This window comes from Poecile atricapillus, chromosome 7, assembly GCF_030490865.1.
Source record: "Poecile atricapillus isolate bPoeAtr1 chromosome 7, bPoeAtr1.hap1, whole genome shotgun sequence".
In the NCBI taxonomy this organism is placed as follows: Eukaryota; Metazoa; Chordata; class Aves; order Passeriformes; family Paridae; genus Poecile; species Poecile atricapillus.
Genome location: NC_081255.1, coordinates 7,903,831 through 7,925,236, shown reverse-complemented (window position 1 = coordinate 7,925,236; position 21,406 = coordinate 7,903,831). Strand labels below are relative to the sequence as shown.

General features: G+C 46.4%; 1 protein-coding gene across 1 annotated transcript in view; it reads right to left on the bottom strand.

Moving 5' to 3' along the window:
- Positions 1 to 817: 817 nt before the first annotated feature.
- XPR1 (xenotropic and polytropic retrovirus receptor 1) overlaps positions 818 to 21,406 on the bottom strand; it is a 100,366-nt gene continuing 79,777 nt past the window's right edge. The window contains exons 8-13 of the mRNA XM_058843331.1: positions 19,586 to 19,773; positions 19,172 to 19,351; positions 14,960 to 15,125; positions 13,074 to 13,265; positions 1,237 to 1,403; positions 818 to 961 (exon numbers count right to left, since the gene is read on the bottom strand). Of these exons, the coding sequence (XP_058699314.1) occupies positions 818 to 961; positions 1,237 to 1,403; positions 13,074 to 13,265; positions 14,960 to 15,125; positions 19,172 to 19,351; positions 19,586 to 19,773 (1,037 nt within the window). The remainder of the gene's footprint in view (positions 962 to 1,236; positions 1,404 to 13,073; positions 13,266 to 14,959; positions 15,126 to 19,171; positions 19,352 to 19,585; positions 19,774 to 21,406) is intronic.

The following is a 21,406-nucleotide window of genomic DNA, read 5'->3' as shown; positions in this document are numbered from 1 at the left end:
TAAGGAAAGGAAAGGGAGAGAAAGGAAAGGAAAGAGAGAGAAAGGAAAGGAAAGGGAGAGAAAGGAAAGGAAAGGGAGAGAAAGGCAGAGAAAAAGGGGGAATTACCAACTGAGCTCCCCTTTTACAGACATTTCCCGCATTTAGCAAAGCACTGGGATGTGCACCTGGAGAAACATCCAGTGGCTAACAGCAGCACCTGCTGCAACATCTTTCCTCTGGAGAAGCTGCCAGCTTATTCCTTATCCTAATGCTGACAGCCCTGATATGGACAGTATGGAGGTACCAAGCATTATAAGCCAAAGGCCACCTCCAGCATCCACATGAGTGAGGGTCAGCTTCAAGTTCTTCCAGGAAGTTGTGGGAGTGGGTTTCCAGCTACAGTCAAGGTGTTTAAAGGTCATGGATCCAAATCAATGATGCAGAATACAAATTAGCATTTGGAAAAAAGTGGCAGAGGTTTGAAAATTGGAAACTTGAGGATGAAGTGAAGTTTCAACTGGAAATTTCAAGGAGAAATTGGGTAACCAAATTATTAAGTTTGGTAAACCAAACCCCTCGAGATTATGTCATGGTTCAGAAGGAACTGCAAACTCAGTGTGAAGGACTCAGCTCCACAGTGTGGCAGAGCCCCTATCCTTTTCTTCACTCAGCACCCTGTCTGGATTAAATATTCCTGTTAATCCTGGTCTCCTTGAAATAAAACCCAATATATTCCATATCCAAGCATCCAGGCGCTTCCCCCCCACCATGCTGACATCACAGAACAAAAAATGTGAATATAAATCCAAGAGAAACGAGCTGCTCAGCCCAGCAGCCTTACCTGAACACCTCAAGTGGGGCAAACACAGTAGAAATGATGTCTGCAGCGTAGGGAAAGATTTGCATGGAAGTGAGGGAGATCTGGATGGTCCACGCAAAACGCAGGATGACATCTTCTACAATGGCACAATAGTAGTATGCCTGAGGAGCAACAAGAACAAAACAGCTCAACAAACACCTTTCTGCACAGAAAAGACCTCATCAGGTCTTCGGGAAGCTGCAAAATCTGCTGCTCAAACTCAAGCAAAATGAACAGAAATGATCTCTTGGGGAAAAAGAAAAAAAAATCAGCTCTACTGCTGGATAATCTCAGCATTGAAATGCTCCAGTGGCCAATTGCAACAGGCTCTAAACTCAGCAAGTTTGGTTAAAATGTTACAAGGCTGTCCTAAGGGAAGAGCAGGCTGCGTACGCACTTTCTGTGGGTAGACAATTCCTTCTCGGAGAAAGGTATTTTCACCAGCATTTTTGTCAAAGAGACCCCAGTCCATCTTCAGGTCCCAAATGAGGGTATAGCAAGAGCTGATGAAACAGAAGATAATCCACAGGTAGAAGAACACTTGGGTGTCACTGTGGTTTTTAGCTGGAAAAGAGAAGAACAAGATACTTCTGTAGAACTGAGAGCACATCCCTTCTTAAAACAGCTACAAGCTGCCTCATTTGAGCAGTGAAAAATCACTTCTTCTATCCAAGTTCTGGGAAAATACACCAAATGCTAATCTGAGCCAATCCAAAAGCCTTAGCAGGACCTGCTTTATATTGTTATTCGAATTCCACTTTCATCTCGTTCAACTTTCAGCACTTGGGATTGAAATTTATGTTAATATTTGGAACAGGCTCCCAGGGAAGTGGTGACAGTCCCAAGCCTGCCAAAGTTCAGGAAGAGTTTGGGAAACACCCTGAGACATGAGATGGGATTCTTGGGGATGGTCCTGTCCAGGGCCAGGAGCAGGACTCGAGGATCCTTGTGGGTTCCAACTCAGGATATTCCATGGTTTTTATATTCTTGGATTTATGGCAGGGCTGCCGTTCTGGCTCTGAACAGCAGGTGGAAGCTGAGTGCCACAAATCGCAAAGGACACCGGCTTGTACAAAGGATGCAGCAGTGAGGCAGAGCTCAGCTAGGAGGGCTTGGTAAGAAAATATTTGAGTTTGTATTAACACCAACAACTGTGAATTAGTGCACTAAAAGCCTGAAGAGCGTGGCCAGTACAGGAATCACCACCAGCCATTTCAGAGCTTGTGGTGACAAGGGAAAAGGCAGCAATGCATTAAAATGTACAAATTCTAAAGCGGGAAATTCTAAAAATTCTAAAGTATGGAGTTTTAAATACCCATACAGAGCTTCTCTTGGGAAACAGGAGACTGTGGGCCCACGATCTGCTCAGCTGGGGACACATTTTTCCAACAAAGGTGTTTCCCATTCCCCCCTGAAAAGGTTTCATTGCTCTCAATTTGGCTACAATTCCCTGCATCAGCTGGCTGGGGAAAACCAAGCAGAGCTGGTAATTCTGTTTGCTTTTGAAAAGCTGGCTCAAAAAATTAATGCAAATAAAACACGTTATGATGCTTCAGAAAGCTGAGACATTTTGCACCTGGCTGCTAGCAGGAATCTCTCCTTTCTGTGCAACCTTAGCAATTGCTCATTCACCGATTCCCTTGAACAAAGCAAATAACATTTCCAATACAAAAAAGATGTTTTCAGCCCAAGCCCAACGCCACGCTGCATGACAGCACCTTTTCCTATCTATGTGGCTTTAAAACAACAGAATCCTGCAGCTGATCAGCCAGGGAGCAACAGGGCAATTTGCCTTCTCCTTCCCTCTGTATTTCCAGCAATTATGAACTAAACGTAACGCGGCAATCCGATAAAATTAATGGAGGTGAAAATGAGAGCACATTCCTCCCATTATGCCTTTCAGGCTTTCTGGACATGATGTGCAGGATATAGGTCAAACCCACACTGCTCCTTCCCCTCTCAAAACACCCCCTCACCCAAGGCAAACCTCTGAACGCCACTTATGCAGCAAAGCCTGTTTTGCACCGTCGGTGCAGGAAAAGGGCAGGGGATCGCTGCAGCTCCCAGGTCTGAGCAGTTTCCCTGCTTTGGGGCAAGGCTGGAAGCTTTGGAGCACACCCCACACGCTCAGCTTGGCCAAGACACGGGTCTAGCATCGCAATCCTGGTCCCTGCAGAGCCGTGACGTCAGCCGGGAGCAGCGCTCGCGTCCTGCGGATGCCCAGGTACCTCAAACGCCGCCGCTGCCTGGAAACAGCCTCTCCCAGGCTATTTTTAACTGCAGCTGCCCACAGAAAGGGACACAGGTGAGGATTTTGGAGCTTAGCAATGAGGGCTGCACTGCCAGGTTTCATTCCTCCCTGCCCTCAGCTTCTCTAAAGCCTCCACAACATTATTTCAGGAGGAAAAGGCAGATGCTGACATTCGGTGACTCATGAGACACTAAGCTTGTTCTTTCCAGCATTATTTTTAGCTCATTAGATCTCCATGTTTAGTTCCCATTACCAGACCCTAAAGGATAATTCAGAGGCAGTTCATGGGTTGAATGTGTTTTCAAAGTACCTAAAATGCTCCAAAAACACACTGTGAGGCTGCAGTGCTTCCTCTCACCTTAGGATTGAAAGTTACATCACGCTGCTTTGGGTTGGGTTATTTATTTTTTTTCCCCCCGATTAAGGACAGAATTCAAATAAACTGAATCTTATTCCACACCTTCATGGAGCATCCATAGAGAAGGCAATGCAGCCAGCACCATCCATCACATCCCTGGCCTGAGCCATGCCCTGCAGGAGCAGGTAGAAGAGCAGGGAAGCATTGCTGGGCAGCTCTTTTGGAGTTCTGTGGTCATGGAGGGGGCTGGTCTGGCCCCTGATTGTCATCTCCAAGCACACAAGGGGCAAACAAAACTCTATCCTAAGTTGGCAATTGCAGAGGAAGGGGATTTCAAAGGTTCTCGCTGCTTAAACCTAAATCCCAGAATGGCTCAGGTTGGAAGGGACAGTGGGTCAGCCTGGTCCAACCTCTCTGCTCAAGCAGGGTCATCCCAGAGCACATGGCACGGGTTCTTGTGAGCAATTACAGAAAGGAGAATTGGGAAGGAAAAGGCCCAAGTGAGAAATCTAATCTCACCAATCACAAAAGGATGTGCTTGCTTTCAGTGAAGTTATCCTGGGCTCAGTTCCCCTCTCCCTGCCTCTGTCTTTGCAGCAGCTTTCTCAGTGGTACCTGGGCTCACACTGCTGGCCCCTTGCTCCTGCTCCCTTTCTCACCAAGCAGCTCTGCAATGCATTCAGCTCCTGAAAGAACTCATTAAAAACCCAAATCACTCCCTGGTAAAATGCCCTAATCAGAACCAGCCCATTGTCTTCAGTCTTGGCCTCAGAGTCCTTCCTTTAATCACTTATCCTCCTTCTCCTCCTGCCTGCAGTTCTGTTTGATACCTCCCTTCCTTCTGTCCTCATTGGTATTCAGCTGGTGTGCAGAAATATGTTACTGCTCCAGGCAAGCAATTATAGCTGGGTCTCTGCTGGCTGGTCCAGGCAGCCCTCTTCACTGCTGCTCAGGGGGAGAGAAAATCAAGGCATTCATATTCTGCCCAGAGGCTCCATCAACTCCTGGCCTGCCGGTTTTCCAGGAGCAATACAGAGCTCTGCATATTTATGATGATGTCAGGGTCTATTTAAGCAGGAACTGTTTCATCCTGTGTGTTTTTTCTTTGTTTAATGAGCTGCTAGAAAACACCAAAAACCATGAGAGAGGGAGAGAGTCTCTGGATGAGAGCAGCACTCTGGACACCTGGCAGATCTCAACCTCTTCAGGAAGGAAAAGAGAGGATGTTTTCAATACCCCATGGCACCAGTGCCATCCCCCCAAGAGAGGCACGAAGGACCTTCCTACTCCATGCTCCAAAGGGCACCACCACGGAGCATCTTCCTGAGCACTGTTATTCAAAGCAGCACGTGCAGGACAAAACAGCAGCAGCACAAAACCTCTGGAGCTGCAGGTGCAGCTCTAAACCTGAGGATGGGCTGATTTCAGTGCTCACATTGCCATGTCTGCAGCTTGGAGGTGTGCAGTTATGTCAGAGTCTACCTGAGTCCACAATGCCCGGCTGCTCCCATCTGCCACAAAGCCTGTGTTTGCAGCCTTCACCACAGAATTTCCATTAGCATCCTCAGTTTACCCTATAACATGCAATTCCAGCAGATCCTCTGCACAAATACACCTCAAATTGCTCCAGAAGGTCAACTAGATAAATAATGGATGGCTTCCACCTTTGAACTGAAGCTGTGAATAGCCACAGTCCCCGAAAACAGCCAAAGGCACTTGCAGCAGCAGAATTTGCCGCCTGCAAAAACTGCTGATAGGCAATATCCTGGCTCCCCAAAGCAGCCCCAGGGGCCACAATGTCTGACTGGCATTCTGAGGGAACACTGCTCTGCAGAAATTATAGCCCCTTCGAAGCACAGGCAAGAGAAAAGGTTGCTTTCCATCAAAGAGAGACAGCGAGTGCTCTCCCAAACGCTGTTAATATTGACTTTACCTCCAAAGAATACTATCTGTTTACCCTGCTGAATTATTCTGGGGAATGTAAACACCATATAGTATTCAACACAGCAAAAATCAATGCCATGTATTATTGAAGGGCTGGATAAGAGCACAATGGCCCTTGATAAGCATTCCCGGCGTGTCACCCGCCCTGGGTTGTGCTGATGGGGAGCGCTCTGATAAAAGCTGGAGGAAGCAGGAGGTTATCAGGGAACACAGCCAGGTAAGCCCTGCTACACAAAACACCGACTGCCAACCAACCCTCGGTCCAAGCTCACCAAACCCAGCCTCAGCCACAGATTTAAGCAGAAGCAAAGCACAAATGTACTTAGCATGCAAGGCAAGCGCAGCTCTGAGCAGGCCTAGGGATGGTGTGTGCCCATTAACTCCATCCCAGCACACCACAGAGCAGGGTGACAGGCAGAAGTGACTTATCTACATAAGAACTGCCATCAGAGTGACATCCCCAAGCATTTGTCTAACACCTCAGTGCTCAAAGCACAGCGTTACCTCTCCCCTCAGTAATTAGATATCTTAATGAGCGGGTAAGGCTGCCTTTCTGCCCAGCCAGCACGTCCTGCTGTTTAGCACTGATCAATGGCAGAGCCAGGACATGACAGGGGACTTCATGCAGTTAAAAGGCAAAAATAACCCACAGGAGCACAGGCAGGACTCGATGCCGTGCGCTGATGGGCTCTGCCAAACACCTTCCCTTGGATTGTGCAAACCTCTGCAGTCGCCTCCGGGCACGATTTAAGCAAAGCAGCAGCAAAGAACTGTCAAGAGGCAACATTTCATATCTTCTTCTAGCCAAGAGTCTGCATTTGTAGAGTAGGGAAATCCCAAAATTGTGTTTGCATTAAAAACCCTCTGCAGGTCTGCATTGGTTTGTGTCTAATTTCAAGACATGGCAGCAAGCTCCTGGCTTGTACCTCACAAAATGACAAATGTGATTTAACTGCAAGCAGGAGGAAGAGTATCAGTAGTGGCTGAGATTTGGGCTGGTTCATTTTTGGTGCCTCCTGTAGCTTTTGAGAAGTGTACTCAGGGAAAGTTTAATCACTGCCTTGAGGAGGATGGGGTTTCCAATCAAAGCCAGAAGTCTCACTAGTAAGAATATCTGGATTCACGATCAGAAATGAATAACATGGTAATCAAGGCCTTTGATGGAGAGTTTGGGGATGGGGACACAAGGTCATCTGCTACCTCTATTGTGCTTTGACATCCAACAGCAGATTCTTTCAAAATTTACTTTTTTTAAAAGCAAAAGAGAAAAATTGTTAGATGATTGCATCTCCTACATTTCTGCACCACCACAGACTCCAGGCCTGTGTGTATCTGACAGGAAAATTGCTTGTAATGCAGCCACTTGCTTTTCTTAAAATGCTCCATTAAAAAAAAGGTCTGGCTTCCCCCCCTCTTAAGTGAATTTAAGTATCAGTAGGTCACTCTTTTTACTTACACCTCATTCATTAGCATTCCCATTTCCCCAGCCACCAAGGCACAATAAGTGACACAATGGTCCACTTCCCAAATCCCAGCTATTAATCCCCATCTCCTCTGGAGTGCTGAGGTCACCACCGATGTCCCACCTGACATTTGCAGACCTACAAAGCACAGCAAGGCTTCCCAGTGGGATTTGATGCCTTGTTTGTGCACAGGGAGTTGTGGAAATCCCTGGGAATTCCCATTGCCAGGTTGCCCACCGAGCAGGGGTTGCTGTCTCTGCTCTCCTGCCCCGCTCACTTACCGGCACCTCCGGCTGCTCCTGCCGCAGCATTCCCGGGATTCTGGGATGGGTGGCAGCGAGCAGCTGAGCTCACGGGGAACCAGGAGGAACCAGGAGGAACCAGGGGGCCACGTCAAAGCCATGAGGAGGTCAGAGGCCAGGATAAGAAATGTTTGCCCACGGCAGTGCCTCCCAATTCCTCACTAATGACGCTGCTGCCGCTCTGATGGAAAGGATCAGAAAGACTGCCTAATGAACACAACTCATTACTGGAGGCCTCCTGGGCACGGGATGACAGAGTTTCAGACAAAAATTCATCCTAGCTCACAGCAATGTGACAGACGGTGCATGTTTTGGCTCTGAACATCCATCCTGGTGGAGTTGCCAGTGTGCTGTGCTATGTGAAAAAGGCAAGTATTAAGAAAGAAGCCAGTTAATCCCATTACAAAGTTTGTTTTACTTCAAGAGGTCAATCCAAGCACTCTATAAGGCTCTTGTGACACCTAAATCAAATGCTGACAGCTCTTTCAGTGCTGAGGAAGAGGGGGAGAAAAGAGAGCTCTTGTACCAGCACAGAAGTGAGGGAATAGGATCTCACAAATGCTACCTGCTTCATTCTTTTGTGATCTTTTTTTTCAAGTTTTGTGCTTACAAGAATTCTACATGTTCATTTATTTTGCCCTGCCCCACCCCCTAAAAATGGAATTATGTACCTCAGTTGGGGGACTGTACACTGTTGCACTGATTTAATTTTAGTCCCAGCTCTCACATCACCTCCTTGCCTCCTGCTGTAAGCATGTAGGATCACAGTGCTTTATTGTCCTCACTCCACGGGGAGCTGCAAGCTGCAGCCTCTAACACAGGAATGACAACAAGTGACACAACCCACCAGCCACAGAGCTCAGGTGCAGCCAGGTACCTCCTGCAGCCCCCAAGGGCACAGCTGGATGTCACCCCAGCCTGTGCCCCATCCTGCTGAGCATCACCATCCCTCCCCTGGAGGGCAGAGCCGTGGGAGAGCCAGGGATCTCTTCCAGGCTGATGTGGTGTCAGTGCTGGGAATGGCCCTGATTAATGAGGAGTGAACAGCAGGTACAGACCTGGGAACTTTCCACTGCATTTCCCAAAAGCAGCACATTTTCCCATTCATCTTCCTCTGGTCAGGCCTGGTTGAACCTCTCTGTTAATAAGGGATGGTCCAACACCTTCCTGCAAAAGCCATTAATCGCAGGATGGCTCTGGCCTTGACACTCCACATCTCTATTCCTTGGCCCTTTTCTCTTGGGGCTGCCTTGAAAAATCATACATCAGGCATTACTGCAGAGGAGCCTGTTCCTGAAGAGATGGGGAGAGCACAGACAGGAGCACTGCTCTTCAGAGACAGCCCTATTTAGTTAACTTCTGTATTTTTAATTACTGCCAATTTCCTGGGCTGTTTAATGAGAAAGTGCACGGTAGTTCCATTACCTTAGACCAACCTAGGGCTCTCCAGGGCACCCCAAGCCAATGACAACTGCTGTTCAGCTGCCTCATTTGGAGTACCTGGAAAAACTGTGGGAGCAGGATGGAAGAGGAGATGCTTACTCAAGTTTCCAGGCCACATGGATTAACTCTGGAATAATTCAGAGGTTAATAAATAGCAGGATACTACTAAGACCACAAGGATTTCAATGAATAAGGTGTGTGAATCAAACTGACAATGTCCATAAACCATCCTGCCTTTCAGTTAAAGGATAAAATCCCACACAGCCAACAGCAAGCTAAACAAAAAATGGTCACACTGAATCAGCAAACCCCACAAAACGAGAAAATTGTGAAAGAGAGGCACTCAAGAAGCACAGAAGCCAAATCTTTATTTTGGTATTTCCAATGACACTATGTGAGCAAACTGCATCCAGGTGAGAGAAAACTGTCAGCAGCAAAACCACGATGTCTCATTTTAAAAGGAATAAAGTTGGAGCATAAATCATGACTAAAGCTTCAAGAATGACCTGCACTCCTTGAGTAGTACAACACAACTGTTTCTTAGAAATGCTTTAGAACACCTAAATAGAATAACCCTATCCTACACAGCCTGAGTCAGGTCCTGAGTGAGAAGTGAAACCAAAGCTGGCTGTTCCAGATATGTCAGTATCTGACATATCTTCCTTCTTTATATCTGACATATTGCCTTCTTTAATGCAAGCACAATTTATACAAGAAGGGATGTCTGTGGGTTTCCCTCTCTCGGATGCCCTCGGTGTAAGGAGCTTCTGGACCTGCTGGAGTGAGTCCAGAGGAGACCATGAAGATGCTCAGAGGGATGAAGCACCTCTGTTATGGGGACAGATTGAGAGAGCTGGGAGTGTTCAGCCTGGAGAGGTGACCAGATGGCTCTGGTGAAACCTTAGAGCCCCTTCCAGTGCCTAAAGGGGCTGAAAGAGAGCTGGAGAGGGACTTTGGACAAAGGTCTGGAGTGACAGAACAAAAGGGAACAGCTACAAACTGACAGAGGGCAGGGTTAGATTAGACTTTATGATTAAATTCTTCCCTGTGAGGGTGGGAACAGGTTGTCCAGAGAAGCTGTGGAACACATCCCTGGAAGTGTTCAAGGCCAGGTTGGACAGGGCTTGGAACTCCACGATCTTTAAGGTCCCTTCCAAGCCAAACCACTCTATGATTCTACAAATGCTGTGATAAGCTGGACCAAAGTGGGAGCTGCTTTACTAGAGCACTTGTCAAGCACAGCACATCTGCTTTTGGCAGAGTGAAAACACAGCAGAAAGCAGTTGCGTGTCAAAACAACGCCGCGCTCGGGGTGAATATTCCGCCACAGGCTCAGGCTTAATCATCTGCTTCCCCAGCAGCACGTAGGTTCTGCAGGGATTAAATAAGGCAATGGAATACTCTGTTGGCTGGCTCTGGGGAAGGCTACTCAGCACTGGCAGTGAATTTAATGCCAGCACTGAGCTCCTTATTGCAAAGCAAGGGTGGGAAAGAAGGGGACAGAACAGGCAGGGACCGGTGGCACCCCGCTTGCCAGGTAGCTTCGAGTTACAGCCGTGCCTCATTTGCCTGAGCAAACACACCCCACAGCACTTTATTTACAGAACACGGCCTTTGCTTCCCATTCCTTTGGGAGAGATAAAAATACTGAGAATTCCTCCTCTGGGAACTCAGCAACAGTTGTCCCCGTGTTGTTGGTGTTGTCCCTGAAACGTGGCTGTGCCTGTGAGCCGTGCTGGAGTCTGCACTCGTCTACGCCACTGCTGCTTGCTCCTGTATTATGTTCTGGGGTAGCTCCTCTCCCGTTTGCTTCACTAATCCAAATGATACCTGAATATCAAGATGGTAGCTTGGAGTTACCCCTGTAAAGCTGGTCTGGTCCCAAATCAACAGCACTGCAAATTTCAGAGCAAAAACCCAACAGAATTCACTTTGCTATCTTAGCGGTCTGACATCCAAACTGCAATTAGCAGAGCAAATTGCACCCTGCATCTAAATCCTAGGGAAGGAAAGTAAAGAAATGGCTTCTCTGTGGGAAGAAAGAATCTGAATTATGCACTGCCTGAGCAATATGAATTATTAAACAGGGATATTTTGGGGAAACAGATACTTGTCAGGAGCCCACATGGTGCTACTGGGGGGGATCCTTCACTAGAGGAGGTCTGGAGTAGGGAATACCACACAAGACTAGAACAGAAACATCACTTAAACATAATAATTTGTACATTTGTTTAGTTGGAGTTGTTTTCCAACAGCAAGCACAGGATTACAAATTATCCAGTGCTCTAATGAAGGGAGGAAGATGAGACTTCTCAGAGGGCTGTGATGTCCCCAGGCCTCCCAAGTGGAGAACAGGCTCTGGTGTCTATTACCTGACCTCCCAAGGAAAGGCCAGGGATTACGCTCTCCTGGCAGCCAAAAGCTGACATTCCAGAGGTGTAAGTCATAGGTTTGCAAGCACAGGTATGGAAAACTGTTTAAATAAGACTGATATCACAGCAATTAATAGGTTTGTTACTGAATTTAGAGCAGGTCTGAGGAACGAGGATCTTCACCAATTTGATGCCTGGTTTGGGGCAGCACTTTCTTCAGAACACACAGCTCGCCCCAACAGATGTTTAGGAGGTAAGAGAGGGGTGTTTGCTATCCTTGGGCAGACACAGAGGTGTGGGTGAGCAGCACATCTATTCTCAACAGTAGCATCATAACAACTTGATGATAGACCATCTGATTCCAGGTTCCAAACCAACTGGCAATCTGTGTAAAGCACTTTGATAAAATCGGCTTTTTAACAGGTACAGCACACCAGAAAGCATGTTTATGGCAGGATGGGAACATGAGGGAACATGCCCAGGGCTTTAGGCAGCCCTCTGAAAAGCCCAGCACGGTGATATTTACAAATCTGTGTTAAAGTGTAATTTCCAAAGGCCACAAAGCTTCCAAAACTTTTTCTATACTACACCAACAACTACTTGCTGCTGACAAAACTGGGCAGACAAAAGCAAGGACGTCTTACAGCAACTGGAACAAGGCTCATAAACACCTCATTACAGCCCACTCCCTGCCAGACTGGGAAAGGGGACACCAGTTATGTGTGGCAGCGACCAGAACCAGGGTGGCAACACTGGCGGGGATGAAAATCTTCAAGGGCGGCGGAAAGAGGTCAAACTCTTCAACTGGACATTTTGACAGAGGCTGGTTTTCCTCTTGGTTCCAACCCTAGCCCCACTGAAGGCTCTGGCAATGTGTTCCCCACCCCAGAGGGAGGCAGGAGCATTAGTCAGCCTCCCTGGAGCAGCTCTGGCTCCAGAAGATGCAAGCAGTGACTCTGGAGCCAGGCAATCTGTCCGTGCCTCATCCCAGGCTCTGGCAGCGGTGACTAACTGGACTGCAGGGCTGCAGAATGTCACTGAGCAAACAAGCTAAAACATGAACGAGCTTCAGGGACATGGCAGCAGGGAGGAGATGCTCCCAAAAGATGCTCCCACACCAGTTCTGGATACAGAACCCAAATCCCAGCTTGCAGCCGGTTTGGGCCACTGCTCCTCCCTGCATTACAGTGCAAGGCCTGACAAATATCGTCGCTGTGACTCTGGGCCCAGCTATGTAAAACAGACATTTCTTGGCCACAAGAAGGTTTCTAACAACCCTGCCACCCCTCCAGCATGTTAACTAGGATCATGCCTTCAACACTTCTCCCTGCCTCACCACAGGAATATTCCAGGCTAAGTAATTGTTCGCGACTGTGTGTGGTTGCTAATTCCTGGATATACAGAGGGGAGATATTCTCAAATGAAAGAATACAGCTTTTAGGGCTTCAGAACAATGAAAGGCAGGGTGACTGCCTGAAGTGCAGAAACTAAAAGCTTTTTCCTTCAGAACAAGAGCAGAATCGAGTAATTGTCGTTTCCAGGGAGATGAGGAACTTCAGGGATCAGAGCTCAATCTGCAGTTAAATGGATTGGAAACAACTCCTTACCAGCTGCAGAAAAAACATGGATAGAATCACACAGGAAAATCAGAGAGAGCATTTTTTTTCCTGGCACTGTGCACATGCCTTCACATTTAGGAATGATGGACCAATTATTTAGATGATCCAGGTTAAATATTCATGAATGTTAAGGCAGAAGTACTTGCTGTGCTATCCCTTTCCTCATATATCTCCCTCCCATTCACCTCCCTTCACAGCAAAACCTGACAGGTATTTCAGCTTTCAAAAGAGAAACCTAAAAATTCCCTCCCCTGCTCCCTAAGTGCAATTCTAAGCAGACCAGGGATGTGGAAAACACCTGAAATAAGATCTTAAAACACTCTTTACAAGCTGGGCAGGCCCCTGCCTTTCCCCTGAGATGTTTCACAGGTGCCAAAACACAAGAAGCATGTGCTTCAATGGGATGCCTGAGATTCTGAGCTTCTGTCGTGTCAAAAATCAAACCCCAGGAGCCACAAAGGATTCTCCAAAATCCCCAATACCTTTGTGAGTGCTGTAGAGGGCTGCAAATGTCACCACGAAGAAGGTGGTGGAATATTTTCCAGCGTTAACCAGATGAAAGGCCCGTTTGTTATCGCGGTAACGGCGCAGGCACTGGATGAATCGCAACCAAGCAGGGATGCACTGGACAACTGCTCTCACTCCGTAGGAGTAGCTGTTACAAATCTGATTATCTGCAAGGGAAAAAAAGGAGTTGAAGCTGTTAAGGCAAAGAGTTAGGAAGTTTAAGAACTACTGTTGTCTTGCTGTCTGCAATATCACTTTATGGCAGCGATTCCCCATCAGCAGCTGGTACTGAGGCACACAAACAGCAAGGAGCCCAAAGTATCCTGAAGCTCAGTATTCCATCTGGGAGGTGTTCAGGTGACATGACATCAATAACACATGCAGACAGATCACCATCTAACTCCCTTAGTCCTGCCAGTATAACTAACATGCAAGATTACAAATAATCTATTTTTAAATGTGCTCAGTGCTGTTGGAGGTACTGTGAATAATCAAATTAAGGATGGAGTTACAAAAGGCCCTCGACACTGGGGTTTTTGTGCATAAATGGGAGAGCACTTAGAAACTCTACAGGAGAGCTCTAAAAGGCTACTTTGCCCAAGATGTCCTTGACCCGTTTTCCTTGTGCATTGTAATAGGAAAAAACATATTTCAGGATGGGACTGAGTTTGGCGTTTTTTGCTTTGTTTTCCAAAAAGCAAAGCCAAGGGATAGTCTGGCTTCAAAAACTGGGATGAGAAGCAACCCCACCACAATGCCATTGTGTCCCCTCCTCCATGTTTGAAAGCCTTCTTTTTATTAAAGCAATGACCAGGAAACCCTCAGCTTTTCCTGGAACTCCCCAAGAATTCCGTATTCTTTTGCTGTCTCACTCAGCGCATCTAAACCAAACACCCTGCTGCCTAACATTCATTTGTTTCTTATTCACACTAAGGGAGACACATTATTAGCTGATATTTATCCCAAAACACCGTGCTACCATTTCTCTTCTCAGATTGTAAGAGGACAAATTGTTATGCACACAGTTGCTTTATGTATTTTAATTTTATTTTTAATAAGTAAATATTTAGCTGCTCGCAACGCTGTCTTTTAAAATGAAGGGAAAGATCAGACAGATTGGAGGAACAAAGTGAACACTGATGCTTATTGAAGCATACAGCAAATTCTCTCAGCAAGTGTCAAAACCATCAGACAATATGATTTGCCAGCAGTCACTGCTTGAAATGGAAAATCAACAGCCCCATCCGTGAGGAGACAGGTACTGGTTTGCCACAGGGAAGGCCAAAGTCAAAATTCACATTCCAGCTCTGTTCCCTCTGGCTAGAAGAGAAGACAGAGCATGGACAAGCCTGGCAGAGCAGCATCAACTCAAATCAAATAAGAGGTGGCACTAAGGAGCTTCTCCATCCTCTCTTGCTTCAGGGTACTGCGATGGAGCCCGTAAGAGCCAGGCTACAGCACAGAGAGCTGTGCTTAACAAGCTCAGGGCTCTCATGATGAGCACCAGGAAGAGGCTAAAGGCAAACACATGGTTAAATTACTGTGAAATAAAACAACAATGCCAGGAAAATGGATTTCTCTTTCCAATCAGGAGCGCTGTGCCTAAATTCTTTGATGGATATGCACATTGGGCCAAATGACTGGATTAGGAAATGAACACTGACGTGAAATTCCATTTCTCTGGATGGAAGTAAGAAAGGGGAGAATCTCTCTAATGCCACGCTTATAAGAAATGCCAATTATTTTCATTTCCTGTACTATTAATAGACCTCTTTAAAACAGACAATTAGGAAGTTGCCTGGCTCAGTAGTTTTTCAGGTCATTTCGACCACATTCCCAGGGCTCATCAGCATTACTCTACCTGTATCTGCCAGAAGTCCAGCATTGTCCTCCCACTGAACCTCAAAGCTGTAGAAGCAGATCATGTATTCCAAATCCATAAGTATCACGACCAGGCTGTTGAGCTGATCAGCCAGCCAGAAATCTGCGAAGCCCACCTTGTGGAAGGGAGCAGTGAATACTCGAAACTGTCAGGAAAAACAAAGCAGGAATAATTCATGGCTGTGTCAAAGGCATCCAAGTGCAGTGGCAGGACATCACAGAACTGAACAAATATGGAAATAACAGAAAGGCTTGAAGATTTATTGCTGACCTTTTGCTCCTGCTGATAAAAAAGGATAACTGACTCCTCACTTTCAGTACAAAGAACATTCTTGCTTTCCTCCTCCTGTATGCATCTATTCCTGTGGCCCCCCAGCCTTTTGTTTTTTACTGGCAGAACAGCCCAGTCTCCTCCAACCAAGCTCTTAGCCAGAAACTCCCAGTTAAGAGCTCTACACAGCTCCATTTCTCTCACTGCCCCTCACTTTGATCAGCACTTTCTTTCAGGCACTTACATCGTGCCTATTGACATTTTCCACACTTACCTTCCCCCTCACATTTAATGTCAGTTGGATTTAGACCCTCAGCAGAGCCATTAGTGTGGCCATGCCTTGGTTTACTTAACTCATGAGCTGTTCTTTGGTGTTAGCAGCTGTGACAGTGAGGATCCTTACTGGCTCTGCCGATGCCTCCAGAAGGGAAAGGGTTAAAGGAAGGGCAGAGGAAATCCTATTGACTGTCAGTGGGACTCCCCCTCAATCCCAGTCCACTTTCCCTCTGAGCCTGAGCAGTTTTGCTCCTTCCAAAGCAGACAGTTTTCTGCTCCATTACCTTTGATTACCCCTCTCCCTACCCGGTTAGTTACAGTTACTAATGGCCAATTTCTCACAGAGACGGCACCAGCGCCATCCGGTCATTCTGGGATTTATGAACCTTTAAATTAATGAAAGCACAGGCTAACACTGATCTTTTATACTGCTCTCCTTATTAACCTGAAGGGTGCACAGCTCCAGAAGCCCAGGAAAGGACTGACACATCCCCATCAGCCTCTAATGCAGATTTAAAGCTCTGCTCCTGAAATTTCAAAGCCAAACAGGGGATTAAGAGTTAGTGGCATAAAGCAGATATGGATCTTGACCCAGAAAGCTCTGTGCTCATGTTGGATGGCACCTATTCCCAAGGGTCAAACAAGGCCAGCCTTTAGGGAGGACTGTCTTCAAAGGCAGACAGATGCAGAACAGCTTCTGCAGAGCTCAGACCACACCAGCCTTCCCTTGCAAAAGCTCTTTCCTCCCTTTTCCTAACACTCCCTGATATTATCTTTATCTATTTCATCGTAGACCATTGTTTTGTCCATGAACAAAGACTAGCTAAGCAAATGAAATGTGAAAATAGCTTTATAGACAGGTCTCCCTGAAAAAAAAAAAGAAAACAAGAAATAATATTCTTGATTTTTAATTTAGGGAGAGGTACTTCAGCACTGCCAGGTGACAGCTTTTAAGAGAGTAGAATTTTTCCACCTACAGGTTACATTTGAGGAGGAATCAGATAGATCCAGGACATATCTGGCACTGGCATCTGAGTCAAGCCTCCTCCAGAACCTGAGCTGCCATTGAACCATCCCAATGCCAGATGTGCCAGGCACTGTGGCTTCTGCCTGCTCCCCAGTTCCAGGGGCTGCTGGCACTGGAGGTACCACAGACACCTCCTCACTTCCCAAAAGTGCCTGCAACATCCTCCAGATAAGGATAAAGTCATAAAACCCCAGAAGCTGGAGCAGCACCTCACTTTCAGTAACCCATTGCGATTCTCTATCAACAATTCCACAGCCTGAGCACAGACTTCCTGGTGCTGACCCCTGCACTTTTAATTCGTGCTGAGATGCCAGATATCTGAGCTGAGCTGAACACTTCCTAGCTTTTCACCTCTCAGACAGGCTCCCTGCTTTCCTGTGGCCATTCAGCTCCTGCAGAGAGCGTGGGCATGGGGACATTCCCTACACTCCCCAGCCCACACAGCGCACTCAGGGGCTTCTCATCTGGCACAAGGAATGCTCACCTAAGCACACAGGCAAGAAAGAAGAGCCTGGCAGGGGAATTAAGATTTTACTACAGGCTAAATAACTTTTTTCACTCAGAGGAAGATCAATTCTGATGTCAGTCGCCAGCCCTCAGGGATTAGCACAAGGGATCCCACCCTCAACAAGCAGTTGATGTTGATCACAGAGGGAGGCAGGAAGCCTCCTAGATCCATGGAAATGATACTACACACTCAAGCATGCCCCTGATTTGGTTCCAGAAAAATTGAAAGTGCCAGTAACACTCTGCTCCACCTGATACATCAGATTTCGTCTTGTCTGGAAAGAAAACATATGAAGAAAAATGCTCACCAAACATAATTTTGTGTGAGCAGCACAGCTCTAAGACTTGCACTGTTTAAACCTCCTTTCACCCAGAGAGCTGCTGGCAGCTGCATGGAGAAATAAAATACACCCAAGCTGGTCAAGTACACACAATAAAAGCTGCTCTTTATGTGGTCTGGCCTCTTCTTTCCCCTTCCTCCTCCCACATAAGGCACACAAGTACCATGGCATTTCCCACCATTAAGGCACTCTTGCATTTTGATGAAGCTTTTTTTCCCCTAGGAGACCTTGGGATGAATTGGCCTCTGCACATGGATCCCTTATGGATCCCTTCCAATTGGAGATACTCTGTGGTTCAGGTTTGATGGAGAGAGGCTGTTTACAGGGGCATTTAGTGACAGGACAAGGGGGAACAGCTTCAAACTGACAACAGATCATGGGTTTAGATTAGATACTAGGAAGAAATCCTTCCCTGTGAGGGTGGGGAGGCCCTGGCCCTGAGAAGCTGTGGCTGCCCCATCCCTGGACGTGTCCAAGGTCAGGTTGGATGAGGCTCAGAGCCTCATGGAAAATGTCCCTGCCTGTGGCAGAGGGGTTGGAACTTAAAATCCCTTCCAACTCAGGCCATTCCATGTTTCTACGACTCTATCTCAGGCTGTAGCACATTCTGGAGATGGCTGGGACAGGGCAGGAGCTGCCAACAGCCTAACAGCTCTGTGGAGACTGAGAATCTCACCCTGGCAAGATATTAAGGTAAATTAGCACAGATATTTCTCCTGTGGTTAAAGCACATCCAGTGCTTCCCCTCTCACCAGGGGACAGCAGTCAGACTAATGAGGCTTGGGACTAAAGGTACCTCTGTGAGGGATGGTTGAGTGCTGGAAGGCACAAAGGAAGAAGCTGGGATAGCAGCAAGGCAGCAAATCAAGTAACAGAGGTGAGCACACAGAGGTTAATTCACCGTGTGTATACCTGCACGCACATCCTCAAAGCAGGATGCTGTGTCTCATCTTTGCCGTGTTCCAGATAAAGTTAATTGTTTTAATTGGCATTAAAATGAAGAAAACCAGCCAGCTAAACCCTCTTCTGCCCAGAGCTCTCAGAGCAGTGCCAGCAAGAAGAAGGTATCAGGGGAACCAGCTTGATTAAAGCCAATTTAAAAGGGTGCACAAGGTGGGGAAGAGCATATGAAACAGCCATTTGGGAAGAAACTCATGAGTCACCCAGCAAGTCTGAAAACTGTTCTTTCAGAGCTCCCACCTGTAACTGGAACACTGAAGCAGCACACAAATTTACATTGAATTTACCAGACTTATCTTACAGGGAAATAAAGAGCTCAGTCTCAAACAAAGAGCTTAAGAGCACAAACAGAAAAAACCCCACCCAAGAACATAATTTTATAGGCAGTAACTTTTCCAAAGGTTCCTTCTCTATCAGTGAACTCTCTCAATGTTGGCACTATCCCAGTTTGGGCTGAGGAGCATCCATGCAGCCTTGCCTCAGAGCACTGGACCTCTAATCAATCTGTTTCACCAGGTTAAAGAATAAACAAGCAATGACATCCAAGGTTTTCTATACATGCAGAAGTTTTTAAGCAGCTGTCTATAGGAAAGTTAACAAGTCAGCTGGTACAGGAAGCAGAATAAGCCTCTGCAAACCCATCCTCAAAAACTGCCTGCAGTCAACACCTGATCAGGTCTGCTCTATAAATCACAGTGGTGTAAGCATCCCCCAGCATCCCTCTTTTCTGAGAGTTAGTGACACTTGCACACACTTCACAGCTACTGCTCAGCCACAGAGTTATTTATTTCAACCAGCTTTGACACTTACCAATAGTTTGAGCAGCCAGAAACGGGACTTGTAATATAAGGTTTTGGTAGGGTTGATGAGAAAAAGCAACATGAAGCCGTACAAGATGAGTGGGTTCACCTGCATGGGGATGTAGGTGAATTGACCATATATACATGCCAGCAGGCTCAGGCACCACAAAACGCCCAGGAAACCAGCAATCTGCAGGAAAAAAAACAACAAACCACACAGACACTTAATGAAAACACAGCCCTGAAACCTACAATGTGTTCTCATTAGAAGAAAAGGGAGAGCAGTGCTCAATCCTGTAATCTAATCAGACTTCAGCAACTTCCTCTTCTAATTGTATTAGGAGTCCTTGCCAGGAAACAGCACAGGATTTATCCTGCTGATCCTCAGCATGGCTCAGGCACTCCTACAATCCCTTCTGCTCACCTCAAAGAGATGTTGATGGGACAAGTTGCTGCGGGGATTGAGTTCGAAGATGAGGACGTGGTTGACTCCAGCCTGTCTCCAGCCATATGTGTTGATACCCAGGAGAAAGAGGAATTCTATCAGGAGAAAGCCACCTCGATAGATTCTCACCAGTGGCCACACATTTGGTCCATCTATAAAAGCCACACCTGGCAAAGACAAAAAAAAAAAAGGGAAGGATTTTAGGGATAACAGAGGTCGTGTCAAAAAGCAAGGCTTTATCCTGGTTCTCAGATGTTTGGCTGTACCCTGAAAAAATGGGGTACACGTGTACACAACTGCATGTTCCAGCAAGTGGAGGACTTTTGGCCCAGCCTGTCACAGGATTTAGGAGTATTCTGCGGAAAATTCCCTTTCCAGCTGCTGTAGTCATTAGCAGCATCCCTGCCTCACACCACAGGCACAAGGGACAGCGCCAGCATAAATCTGACTAGAGGCACTTAAATATTCTGATTTAATAGAGATGAAATCCCAACAGACAGATACACAAACACTTCAGCTCCCCACAAAACCAAGAGGAACCATTTACAGCATTTAAAACAATGCTAAACCCACCTAATCACCGAACTCAATACAATGGTAATGCAATACATATTCATGGCCAGCATTACAACACCCAGCCCCACCCAAACAGAAATCCCAGCACAAGGCAGCAGTGCTGGAAAGCCTGTTGCTTCCTTTGTTCAGTTTTTTTCTTGTTTGGAAACAAATGTGCTTCATTTTAAACAACTAACAGCCTTATTCAGCAGCAGCTTTCTCCAGCATAAACCTCTTTGCAAAGGACTGTCTCCCCTGGTCACTAGACTCAGGTTTGATGAGAAAAGGAAAATAAAATACAGTTCTTCAATCCTCAGTTTTAGTTTCATTGAGTTTCTCACCCACATGCTTTCTAAGAGGGGTAAAAGAAAGAAGGTGCACTTTACAGAGCTAAGGCTGAGAATTTATTCCCACAGACCTGCCTAAATTACAGCCCCAAGTTTTTCAAACTTTTTCTCAGAGAAAGCAAATCCACAGGGAATCTCATGTGTCCAGCAGCTACAACTTTACACTACATAACTTAGAGAGAAAAAGCTGTGCAAGAAACAATGACTCCAGAACTGCTGCTTTAAATTTAAAACAAGATTCTTGGATTCAGGCAAAACAGAGTCAATTTTTGGACAGAAATTACACACCCCCAGAAAAGCTGAAAGAAATGAGTCTTAAATGTGGAATTGTAAAAAAAATATTTTCAAATTTTTACCTGAAAACCAAGGGAAATTACAAAATGGGTAAGATTGGAGGGAACCCCAATGGGTCATCTGTTCAAAACTCCAAACAGGGCAGAGTGGCCCCAAGAATACTGACTAAGAAGTGAAAATATTCCTGGTGACAAGTCTAATGGCAGCCTAATTCTCAAACAAGAGCAGGACCACGGCTAGGGCTTGAGATTCTGCATGAAACCTCGCAGGTTTCTGGTTAATAAAGAGAATGCACATTTCTGTGAAATTCCAACCTCACTTACACGTTTGCTTGGCACTTAGGGAAGCCCATACAGAAAGAGTGAAGCCTCAGAACTTGTTCTCTTCAGGGTGACACCCTCCTGGGATCCACTTGTAGCTCTGCAGCCCTTAACAGACCCCAAGTGATGATGAAATCATCTCTGTAAAACGCTGCTGCTGTAGTTTTCAAATCAGGCACTACAGCACTGGGTTTACTGACAGAAACCGTGTTCTGATGCTGCTTCACAAATTCTCCACATAGAGCACTAAAATCCTACTTTAGGTGATCAAATCACAGAACAAT